This window comes from Scomber scombrus, chromosome 22 (genome assembly GCF_963691925.1).
Source record: "Scomber scombrus chromosome 22, fScoSco1.1, whole genome shotgun sequence".
NCBI lineage: Eukaryota > Metazoa > Chordata > Actinopteri > Scombriformes > Scombridae > Scomber > Scomber scombrus.
The window spans coordinates 18,105,801-18,118,443 of record NC_084991.1 but is presented as its reverse complement, the minus strand read 5'-3'; the positions used below and the strand labels follow the sequence as shown (position 1 = coordinate 18,118,443).

Below are 12,643 nucleotides of genomic sequence, written 5' to 3'. Positions count from 1 at the left end.
ACACACACACACACACACACACACACACATACACACACACACACACACACACACACACACACACACACACACACACACACACACACAAACACAAACACAACCCTACCCCTTCTCTTCCTATTTAAAAGTACATAATGTACATATATACATACAAATGAAAGAGCTATAATAGAAAAAAAAAATCTCACTTATATGCATATATTTAAGAAAAAATGAATAAAAGAAAAATGGAGGTTTTAAAAGAAATACAGAGAAATAAGTGCATATATAAAGTTTTACTTGACTCCACATGTATTTTGAAATATTATGTAGTTTTAACAAATTTCTATAACTTTTTGTCAGTTTTAACTCTTGCTAGAGAAAACTCACAGATATTCAGTTTCTGGATGGATTCCTTGTAGTTCCAGTATTCACCAAACAACAACAGAAATAAGTGAATCCCTTAAACTTTTTGGATTTTCCTGGCAATTTGGTGGACACGCTCCAAGGACAGCTCCTGTTCAGCTCCTGTTCAGCTCCTGTTCAGCTCCTGTTCAGCTCCTGTTCAGCTTTCATCATCCCAAACCTCATGCCTACTGTGCTGTATGTGCACGTGCGTGCGTGCATAGTTGACACTTATCTGAAAAATGTGTGCCAAAATACATAAGCCTCCATTAAAAACAGACTTCTTTGCACTTGACTTAATGCTAGGGCTCCAAGAAAATAAAAAAAAAACTCCTTTGCTTTGAGAAAATAGTCCTTCACGCTTCTCCCACAAGGAGCAGAAAAAAAAGAATAACAAAACTGATATTTCATAAAAATCCTGTAACCCCTTTTGCGCCGTTGCTGATTTATTTATGTGATGGAGAACCTTCTCTCTTCTTCTCTGCTTCCCTGGAAAAAGAAATGACATCCTCCAATAAGCTGTGTTTGTTAATCTGCTCCTCATTTGTGTCATGGCTCTCTATCATCAGAAAACACTCTTAGTCAGTTGTCACTCTCCATATATCATTCTACAGTGAAGGATGACAGGAAACAAAGGCAACCAATCATAAGGATTCCTGCCTAACCAAAAAGTCAACCCCAGCCCAGGATGGTTCTGTTGATTGTTTGTCTTGTCCTTGTTTGTTATTCTTCATATTTAAATATTGTTAATGCTTCCCAGGAATTCTTGCCACATGTATGTGATGATGGTGATCTGCTTTTTATTTCAAATGTACACATGATGAAACTGTTCTTGGACTTTTCTAAACCTACAAAAGGTTCAGCTTTCACATGTACAGTCGTGTGTTATTCATGAAATGCTTCTTTGCTTTTTCAGGAAATCATACATTTCCATGAAGATGCTTTACGCTACTGCTGTTAAATCTCTTTATGTTAACTTTGATGAAGCGTTCAACCTTTGTGTGTTTTCCGTCGGTGGATAAATGCAGGACTGAGTCCACCCACCAGTCAGACAAAACATCCAAACACTGTCTCTTCATGTCTGTACAACTCTTCAGATTTAGTTTCTCCCCTCCCTCTCTAACCGTTTACTATGACATTTTCAAAAAGGCAAAAACTACATAAAACACGCAGCGGCGTACACAGCTTATATTGCAAATGCTGGCATTAATGGTATTGTTTGTGCTGTTGGCTAACCTGCTTTAAATAAGAATGGGACAAAAAGAATGCATTATCTGATCTCTTTCTCTTTCACCCTAGATTGTAAATACCACATCCGAGTCATGTCGGAAAGGACAAGCAAGCTACCTTTAGCCCCTTCAAAATGCTATTGCGCTGTCATGCATCCTTCATTCTGAAATAGGTCACAGGATGCCCCAGCCCGAATGCGTCCATCTTTTAAACATAAGCCCCATCAGGTACTGCAGAATGGATGGACAGTTAACTCTGCTCCTATCTGACCCTTAATCTCATTTGTTGATTTATAATCATAGAGCCACTGCAGGGAGGTCTCTATCTAATCTTTTTGTCCTTCTCCACTCACGATTCTAACCCAGTGGACAGACAGAGATTCGCAGAAAAAACAGTGTTGTGCTGGCCAGTAGAGATGATTTGTGTGTGCGTGTGTTTATGTATGTGTGTGCGTGGCCTGCTAACAGTAGCATCCTAAACTTTCCCATAAACAAATCCAACCTCTCTCCTTTTCATCCTGGTAATTGCTTTTGTTATTATTTCATAACACCATGAGAAGAATTAGTGCTTTCAAACTGAATGAAGAGCCATTAGGATTATTTTAATGTTTTTCAGTGGCTATAAACAAACATTTGAAGGTTACAAAATAAATTTAAGCATATAACATCAAAAGTTCTACTCTTATCTATTTAATAATAAGGGATGATGATTATATGATTGTTAAAGTTTCTTCACATTTAGTTATTGAAATCAACATTCAGATATGTGATTTTTTTTCCTCACATGCATGACATCTGTTTGTGTATTGGAGGCCTCTTTGATTCCCAAAGTATTTTTTGTGCATGACTGAATTTGCTGTGAGCACACGAGTGGGAGATGAAGATGACAGCCTGTAATGAAACTTAAAAAAAAAATAAAAATACATATATATATAAATACAAATATGTATATACAGTGCCAGTCAAAAGTTTGGACACACTTTCCCATTCCTTTGAATGAGAAAGTATGTCCAAACTTTTGACTGGTATTGTATATATAATAACAAATAGAAAATGGATTTTCAGCCAATATAATGGACAGCTGCAAACTTGAGGCCTCTAATTTGCCAAAATGTGGCCATTTTTGTTTTCCTGTCTTTCACTGCCCATTGTTTATGGTTACACAGTTTTGTTGAAGCATTTTAGGGGATAGACATGCTGTGTGTGCAATAAAACATGAACTTAGAAGAGTGGCTTTATGTTTGATAGGAAACCAATGTAGCATTTTGGGAGTGCAGCATATGATATGGAAGCTCAGTAGTGGTAAACTTTTCACAAAGAAAAAAGGGCTCTGCCGTACCAGTGCAATGCTTTATGAATGACATGCTGATTTTGTCTGAGTCTTCAACACTGTGTTTGCTCATACTAGTAAGTAAAAATAAATATTTAAAAAGTGGACATATTAAGGGGAAGACAGGTGGAAACAGAGTGTAACAAGTATGAACCATCACCTCCCACAGTTGGCTTTGATTCCCTCTCTACCTGTCTTTGCAGTATATCAACATGCTATTAAAGATTATTTCAGTCTATTCACCACAATAGTTTGCTTTGGTTTTTGGATTTAATCGCTTGATTCTTTAGTTTGACTTGCTGTGAAAATACACATTTTTTTAAATGTCTCATATCAGTTAACATTTTAATTCACACCACAACGTTTTTATATTCAAACTAAAAGCTATTTGTGCAAAACTACAGGCATGCAAAGTCTATAGCATTTGACATGTTTAATGGATAAATCCTTTTTTTTTTTTACAACCTGGGTTTTAGACCCATTGACTTTTCCAGGCCTCATGCATTAAATCCATAGACTGTATATACAGATGTTGGCTTACTGGAAACCCCGAGCGGTGCACACTTGGGCAGTAATCAAGTAAGACTAAACTTATTGAAATATTGAGACAGTCCAACTCAATGCGAGTCCCGCAGCTGAGGAGATCAGCAGGTGAGCCAACTGTCAATCACAAATGTCAATCAACACCCACATGCCGGACATTTTAGCTCAGATTTTTTGCCAGAACACAAAAAGGCGTACATATATACAAGAGAGAAAAGCACAATTGAAGAACAGAAAGGTAACTGAGGTAAACATTATCTATTTCCAATTTTACCTCAATAACTTCCTCAACACTATACTACTACTGTAGATGCCACAAAATGACGACGGAGAGTTGATTTACCAGATGCAGTTTAATTTTTTTTTTCTTTCCGACATGACATGACATGACATGAAACAACTGGAGTAGTCCCTCATACATCTCATTTTACATACAGTATTACCCAAACTGACTTGCTCATCATCAACTATTTAAAAAACAACACATTTAATTTAAAAAACATAAAATAGTGACACAGTAACATTTTATTTACAGTTTTCTAATGTTTTAATCAAATGTGTTGCCATAAAAACTAATATTTCTGATAAGCATCACAGCTGAGTTAAACAAGACACTATTTATGGTAAATATACTGTACAGCTTTCATCACATTCATTACAAATATTCTATTTTAGTGTTATTTATGTCAGTCTGAATAAGAGAAGACAACAAGTATAACAGAGTGGCCCACATTTTTACACATACAGACATTTTTTATGGTAAAATATATTTACTGTACTGCTATCTGGACAAAAAATATCACAGTGGTTACTTTGATCATTTGTTAAACTGGCCCATAAGAAATTCAAATTGAATGCATTCCAGTTTTATACATAAAGTCAAGTTTCATCAGATTGTTTATTGTCTCCATGTAGCAACACTGATTGCACTGAGAGAAAACTTTAAAGTAAGATGAAGATTAACCTGTCATATATGTGGAATACTGCAATGTACAGAGACTCAGTGCTGATCTAAAGAATTATATTTGTGGTCAGAGCTCAGTCTTTTTTACTGTAAAAGGAAATATTCTTCTAAATATATCAAAAAAGCTTCCAAATATTTTTCCTTTATGCTATTGTTTTTTCAACACAATTTAAAATGGAGGAAAGCATCATATTCCATCTATTCAAGTTTCAGATTTCAAAGTAGACTAAGTCCTGGCTGACAGGGGGAAATGGCAGTCATATTATTTCACCCTGACTGATCCTGGCTAGACAGGAGCTTCACCCACACTCCCTGTGTGTGTAAATTCTTCATGCCCCGATAGGTTTCTATCCTGCTGGGAGGTAGTCATCCTGCGCCAACGCTGGTCAAGTAAAGAGAGTTATATCAGTGTCAGATTAGTCTCAAATGCTTAAAAGCTGACATTTAAAGTTATGCAGAACAATAGTTATAGGTAAAGAAAGTGAATATTAAACAAAATATTATGGGAGGAAAAGGGAAAAGGGGAGAACACAAGATGTTAAACTTCTCAAGGAGGCACTGATATCTCAGTATTCCAGTTTTGTAGTTTTGACACAGAGACAAAGTATTATCTGGGAGAAGCTGTGATCACCTTCAAAACGTACCTCCCTACCTAAAACCTGGATAATGAGATTGGCCTCAAGCCAAACTCATCATTTCTGTTCCCTGCTGTACGACAGTAGTCTAAATAACAAAGAGAGAGAACATCCTGCATTCCTGTGCCTTATCTCTCAAGCATCGCCTGCACTATTTATTTTGTTTACTTTCAGTTTTTCGCTCTGTGCACCATTTCCATTTAGACCTAGGCTATCTGTGGTTCACAACTCTTCAGCTGGAATGATTAAAAATGTTAACAGAAAGAACAGCGAGCTGTGTTAAAGGTTTGTACCTGCTTGATGCTTCCTTTGGTGGTGCAGAACATGTAGATGACGTAGCCAGGGACCAGTATCATGGAGGACAGAGCCATGAGCCAGCCAATCACTTGGCCCCACAATGGGTACACGTACTTCCCCAAGCTCAGAGGGGTCATCTCGATGGCACTGAAGGTAAACACCCCCTACGATATAAAATTATGTCATTATGTTCCTTTCAACTCTGGTCAATTAACCAATAAAAGACTGTTGAATGAGTCCTGCAAACACTGATTTGGTGGTACAGTATGTTTGAAAACATCTAGATTAAAACTGGTCTAAATTCAGTTGAAAAGTGGAACTTCATGCTCAAATATAGTCACTTAATCCTGTTGAAACAACAGTTAGTTTGCAACCATGCAAGCAGGTCTGTGAGGCCGTACCTAGGTTTGAGTTGAATGCTACCGTTAGCATGCTAACACTCACAGTGACAATGCTAACATGCTGATGCTCACGTCCCCCATCTTAGCTTAGCGTGCAAGCATACTAAAATTTGCCAGTTAGCACAGTAAACCACAAATACCAACCTCATGGTAGCGCCAGAGGAAACGTATTCATACATTGGGGTTAATGAATTTCAGTGCAAAATTTCAGGGCAACTTAATTTAGTCCATGTTTAACCTATAGGATATGTCTAGCTGTCTTTTACCAGCAAATCATTAAATCAGTGCTTTTTGGGAGTAAACTGTGCATATTCATTGTGGCAGCATATCATTCATTTTCCATCTGTATAGCTGCCTTTAATATTACACTTCCTTTATCACTAGCCTACAGTACTGGAGATAAAGACATGGACATGATTTCCCTGAGGGCCTGACAGTCCATGGATGAAGTACAAATCACCACATGGTGGGGGAAACTAATTCACCAATACCATCAATCCTATATTGACACAAGCTGTAGCCTGATGTGTTCATCATAGATCTCCATGATGGCGAAGAAAGCACATTAGAGTTTGACTGACAATATCACTCTGTGGTTGAAGGGTCTGATTCATGCAGTTTAAATCAATAAGCATTCCCCGCCTACCAGGCAGATCATTGGGGTGAAAAACATCCAACAAAGCTTCCACCAGCCACAAGGTCGATAGCCGATCATGTCTTCAATGTTCTGATAAAACCTTTCAGCTCCTGTGGCATAAAGACAGAAGGACAAAGAGAAAAAAAGAGTGTGTGTTAATTTGGGGATAATAACTACGAGAACAAAGCCTTATGGGGTGAAAGAAGGGGGAAGTCCATTGGACAAAGTCTTACCACAGAAAGAGTAGCGGATAGATGTTTAGTAATTTCCTGTTGGACAGCTACATCATATAGACAATCCACATGCTTTATTCACTTGGTGACGTGGCACAATGAAGCCTTTCTATACTCTAGACTATCTCAATTGATTTTTTCATTTGGTTGCAGAACTCAGAGTTTGGTTTAAGAACGAAAACATTAAGACATCACAAAAACATTTCCTACCATAAAACCAGGATATGGAAACGGTTTCGAAGAAGACGAGGTAGAGGAGACACATCCCACTGGCAGAGTAGTAATCAAACAGCTTGAACACGTACAGGCCACCCTGCAAGATTTCAACACACATATATCTGATTTAGAGGCTGAATATTAATTTCCCTCTTCTTTTGTAAGATGAATGTTGTTTTGAGATTGTTTTGCCGTTATGTATAATGCAAAAAAATGGTCTAAGTGTTAATGTGTATGTATTCCTGTTGTGTTTTAATATAATTTTTCATCATACACGAGGACATCCTGCAGAGTTAAGTGCAGTGATTTTGAACTAATAAAAGCATTATAATTAAAATAAAACAATGATCTAAGAGCATTTAATATAAAAAGAGATGTACACAACCACACCTGTGTGACGTTTGAGAAGCCAATGATGAAGGAGATTAAGCACACAATGAGGATGAAGATCTTCTTCCTCTTCCTCAGCAGTAGTGGATATTCATCCATTAGAGCAGTGATGAAGCCTTCCACAGTGCAGAACTGATTAAACACACACACACACACACACACACACACACACACACACACACACACACACACACACACACACACACACACACACACACACACACACACACACAGACAATAACTTCAATTAATACCCACAGTACACAGCCGATTAAGAACTCTGGGTGAGAAAAATTATAAATAGTAACTCAGCAACAGATATATTTACCTGACTGTCCAAGCCTAACATCATGAGCATGGAGAAGAAGAGGATGGCCCATAGAGAAGACATGGGAAGCTGCGTGACAGCTTGGGGATAAGCTAAAAACGCCAGTCCTGGACCTAAATGTCACACACAAGACACACTTTTTAAATTCCATATTATAGCTCACTGAAATTCTTTAAGTCCCACTCAAAGATATGTTTTCTTTTTGTTCCCTCAATTGGATGTTTGAGGTTCACTGTGCAGACCAATGTATGTGCAGAGTTTAATACTAGAAGGCTATTTTCATATTCATTTGCTGAAAGTGGAAAGTTTCTCTGTGCTTACTGAAAGTCTGAGTTTAAGCCGTGTACCATGATCAAAATGTTTGACATCACAACTACTTTGGAGCCAATCATGTTGCAATTTACAACTTATAAAAGTATAGAGTATCTTTAGAGTTCATATTAAGATAAGTCTGAACAAACTCCACAAATTGGGTCAATACTTTAGTTTTACTTGGAGAAAACCAATTACAAAAACAATTTAATAACACATGATTAGAGAAAAAAGATAATATTTCTTTTACCAAGACATTTTTGACTGACCTGCCATGCACCTATAGTACCGTACCTGATGCTGCTAATTCCTTAACAGGTTTCTTAGTGATATGGGACATGAAGCCTACAATGGAAAAGATGACAAAGCCAGCAAACATGCTGGTGCAGGAGTTAATGCAGCACACTATGATGGAGTCCCTGGAGAAAGAGGACCAAGATGTAAAGTTACGGAGGAAAGGAGAAAAAAACAAACACACACGACATCAACCATCAGAGCAGATGTACAAAGCTTGTGATTGCCTGCCCGTACTTGTACACATCATTATTGTAAGAGTTGTAGCTCCCCAGTGCGATGAGCGAGCCCAGGCCCAGTCCATAAGAAAAGAAGATTTGGGTTGCTGCATCCAGCCACACCTGTGAGACAGCAGATATATATATATATATATGCCCATGTTTATGTCTATTTGTCTGTGACCATGTTTGTGTGATTGGCTGTGTGCAAACTGTCTACCTCCGATCGGACGAGCTTATTGAAGTCTGGTGTAATGTAGAAGAGGATCCCATCTATGGCCCCAGGCAGAGTGACCCCTCGGAAGAACAAGATGAACAGCATGAAGTAGGGATAGGTGGCTGAGAAATACACCACCTGCGATAGAAAGAGAATAACCTAATTGTAGGTGTTCAAATTACATTTCCTTTCTGTTAAAACAAACCTACAAACCATAGTACCCAAGAGTGCACATTTTCTCAGCTATTAAAATATTTCGATGACTTCTCTTCGACGGAAGAATTTGCCAGAGCCTTTCACATGTAGCACCCAGTTTTGTAGCAAAATGATTATGCTTAATTGGTAATGTCCATCAAGGCCAGGGCCTTGGGGGAATTCATTTCTCTCAGCACTCAGAGATGCCACACATTAAAATCCAATTATCCTTGGCAGGGAATGTATAAATGTGTTTCTGCTCACATACATTGCCTCAACTTGCTGTAATTTAAAAATCCTTGGCAGATCTATCTCTTTTCTTATCATCTCTGAATGGTCTTGCAGTTTGGGATTAAATAATATCTTTTGGAACCTTTTCTATTTATCCACCTGAGTGAAATGTTGAGAGATGAGACAGCAGAATGGCAGCAAATAGATTCTGAGAGGATAAATAAATAGCAACAAATGTTCATCAGATTTTTAAAAAAAATGATTTAAACTGCATTCCTTAAATTTCCACTCAGCCAACAACATTTCACCTCTGCCTCCTGAGCTGTTGTGTGTCTAGTAATTTTTTCATTATTAAAAACTTTAATGTTCAAGACGTGGAGAAAAGGGCTCATATAAAGGAGACTGTGAAATGTAGCAGACAGTCTAAGGCCGGGGAGACAAAGTTTAAACAACAAAGAGCTGAAAAAAATCAGCTGAAATTTAAGAAGAAAATCTGACCTTCCCCGTCCACTCCACTCCTTTCCAGATTGAGAAGTAGACAAGGATCCAGGCCAGCGCCAGAGTGCCCACTAAGGGCCAGCGTACCTCTCCCGGCTCCTCCAGACCACCAGACAGCTGATGCATGTTCCGCCTACAGGAACACACACACACACACACACACACACACAGACACACACACACAAATAGCTTCCAGGAAAAGCTTCTCACATCCATATACAGAGCATCATGTACACTCATACATATGGCAGGAAGAAGCACACATCTCACTGACTTACTCCCAGAACTCAGTGACAGCGCTGGTCAGGTTGGTGGTGTCTGTCAGACTGTAGTTGGAAAAGCATTTCTCTGTGTTCCAGGGGTTATCACAGCTTTGCCAAGGCAGCTCCTGCACACACAGACATATGTATAAACAAAACAAGCGTGTGCATTTAATGAACCAACTTTGATTTTCGCCTTAAGATGAAAACACTGAACAGCAGTGAACACTTTTTAAAAAAACTCAAACTTGTGATGCCTGATCCCCAATCCTCCATTTTCCTCACCACAAGAGCCTCATGCATGATTCATGTAAAGTCTTTAAATCTCTGCCACCAGGCTTCTTTGAGCCAGGTGGTCATGCAGAGAAATACAAAGGCAGAATGAGCAAAAGCCAAGACAGAGCAAGAAACCATAGCGGTTGAAAAAGGTTTACCTACCTAACCAACACTTTTTCTGAATTGACATTGAAGACTTTCTTTTCTTTGGATGATGTCTAATTGCAACTTTTGTGATTGATTTTGTAAAACAATAACATTACACACATTTTGCTATTGGAGTATTCAATTTTAAATCCAAAGCCTCAACTCCTTAGGGAAATATGCGTCTCTTTAGCTGTGAAAGGCTCCACTATTTTCACCAGTTAGTTGCTAATCTTTTGTTTTTGCTGGGCAGGTAGCCTAAAGTATTATCAGAACTTTTTTGCTCTGAAAACAGCTGCTGGCTGTGAATGAACCAAAACAGTTGCAGGCCAGAAAACCAAAGACACTAAAACACCCCATAGAGCTGAGGGGAATGGCATAGAAGAGTGACCATTTTTTGTGCGTTTGTCACAAGCAACCCGTTTCATATTACACATAGTCATTTGACCCATTGCTAATATGAAAATATTGCTTTGTGCAGCTTTAATTTCACCTCTGAGATTTCTGATAATCTTCTGTGTCTCTTTCAACAAGCCAGACTCAGTACTCAATGGTCAAAATGGGAAATGTAAAGCAACACAGACTCCTTAACAAAAATTGTCTGAAATAATTAATATTGATTATGTAACATACCGAAGCAAAGGAGTTGAATAAGTAGTAGAGTGCCCAGGCGATTATGACAATATAATAGATGTTGAGCCAGAAGGACAGCACCACTGAAGCCAGGCCAACACCTGAAGAAGGAAGCATTATACAGTACATTGTTTTCAGATTGCATGTAAACTAACATGTAATGCAATGTAAGTAGCAATATATGCAAGCAGAGGCTGTATAGCAAAAGAAAAAAAAACAGCGTCACTCATATTCATCATCATTCTCATCATTGTCATTTTGCTATTTCTAAAGTTTACTTGCCCCTGGCATTCACTGTCAGCTATCAAAGTAGCATGTTCACTATCACAGTGTCTGTGCTGACAGCAGATAAAAATGTGCTTCTCTTGAGATATGTGAGCTTGGAGGCAACAGTACCTATAATTGATACCACCAAACACTAGAGCAGATTCTTAAATTAGAAAATTGTCAACAAAACAAATTTTCCTTTATTACTTTACTTATTTTTTTGACAAGCAGTTCAGTTGCAGGAATAAAGAGCTTGATGTCAAGACAAGCAAAAAGTCAACTGGAGCAAAACAAATGTGTGCATTTTGAGACCACTCAAGTATCATTGATGGTAGAGTTTGAATAGTCTCATCTCAGACTGACAAGAGGTTCAGTCCCCAAAGAAAATTATAACTGATGCATCAATTATTAGTGGTTAATGCATATTGTTAGTGTTATAGGATGCTCACAACGCTTATCCACATCACTAAATCACTCAAACTATTTATGTAACTTTACATAATATAAAAAAACTCAGGTAAATCTCCAAAGCTCTCCCACTTTGTATCCACATATCTCACCTTTCATCATTGGGAGGAGCTTCCACACCCCCAGCCCTCCCACTGAGGCGAACTGACCCAGGGATGTCTCCAGGAGGAAGAGAGGTATCCCAGCAAACACCAGGGTCAAAAAGTATGGGATCAGAAAAGCCCCTGACACATCACCACAAAGCAGATAAGCAAAATATGTTTGGAATGAATTAGACTCATACTACATGACAAGTTGATTGAAGTACATTGATATGGATTTTCAGGAGGTTTTGTGAGCATAATTGTAGCTATTGGGAATATTTTCCTCATGTTGTAACATTTCAGTCATCATATTGATGTGACAGTTTTAACTGAAAAAAGAAACAGAAAAGAATAAATATTTTCTCAGAATTAACTTTAGTTAAATCCATGTATATTGTGAGTTTTTTGGCTGTGTCTTTCTCACCACAGCACATGAACACTTACCTCCCCCATTCTTGCCACACAGATAAGGGAACCTCCAGACATTTCCTAAGCCTATAGCGTATCCCACGCACGACAGCAGGAAATCAAATTTGCCCTTCCAGCTGCCCCTGTCAGGTGGCTCCTCTTTAGTCTTTTCTTCTGCAGAGGGCGCCATGTGATCCATTTCTTCAAAGGGAACTGCTTGTTTGACCTCTGTTGGGGAATTTAAGTCTACTGTACCCTGCCCAGTCTTCCCCATGGCGGGACCACTACAGGCCAGTGGATTCAGTAAGCCACTGGGTCTTCACAGCCTGTAATGGTTGCAATTAAAAGTCTCTATTCTTGTTCAGCTGAGTCACTCGCAGTGGGTTGACTAGACAGTTTCAGACGGATGTGCTGAAACACTGTAGAAGCAAGGAGAGTAGCAGAGGTGTGAGACCAGTTCTCTATAGGAGAGACTTTACATGTTTTTGTTTTACAGTGTAATGGTGCAGAGAATACTATTCAAATTAGATTTATTGATATTGAAGCATTTTT

The 12,643-nt window shown here is 38.4% G+C and overlaps 1 protein-coding gene across 1 annotated transcript; it reads right to left on the bottom strand.

Moving 5' to 3' along the window:
* Positions 1-4,736: 4,736 nt before the first annotated feature.
* On the bottom strand, positions 4,737-12,365 carry slc6a1l (solute carrier family 6 member 1, like). The gene is made up of 14 exons (XM_062444107.1): positions 12,128-12,365; positions 11,693-11,824; positions 10,866-10,966; positions 9,831-9,940; positions 9,553-9,685; positions 8,632-8,766; positions 8,431-8,534; positions 8,194-8,318; positions 7,588-7,700; positions 7,260-7,391; positions 6,864-6,966; positions 6,430-6,530; positions 5,379-5,546; positions 4,737-4,832 (listed from the first exon to the last, which is right to left on the bottom strand). The coding sequence occupies exons 1-14, from the start codon at positions 12,363-12,365 to the stop codon at positions 4,737-4,739; spliced, it is 1,791 nt and encodes a 596-aa protein (XP_062300091.1).
* Positions 12,366-12,643: the final 278 nt, after the last annotated feature.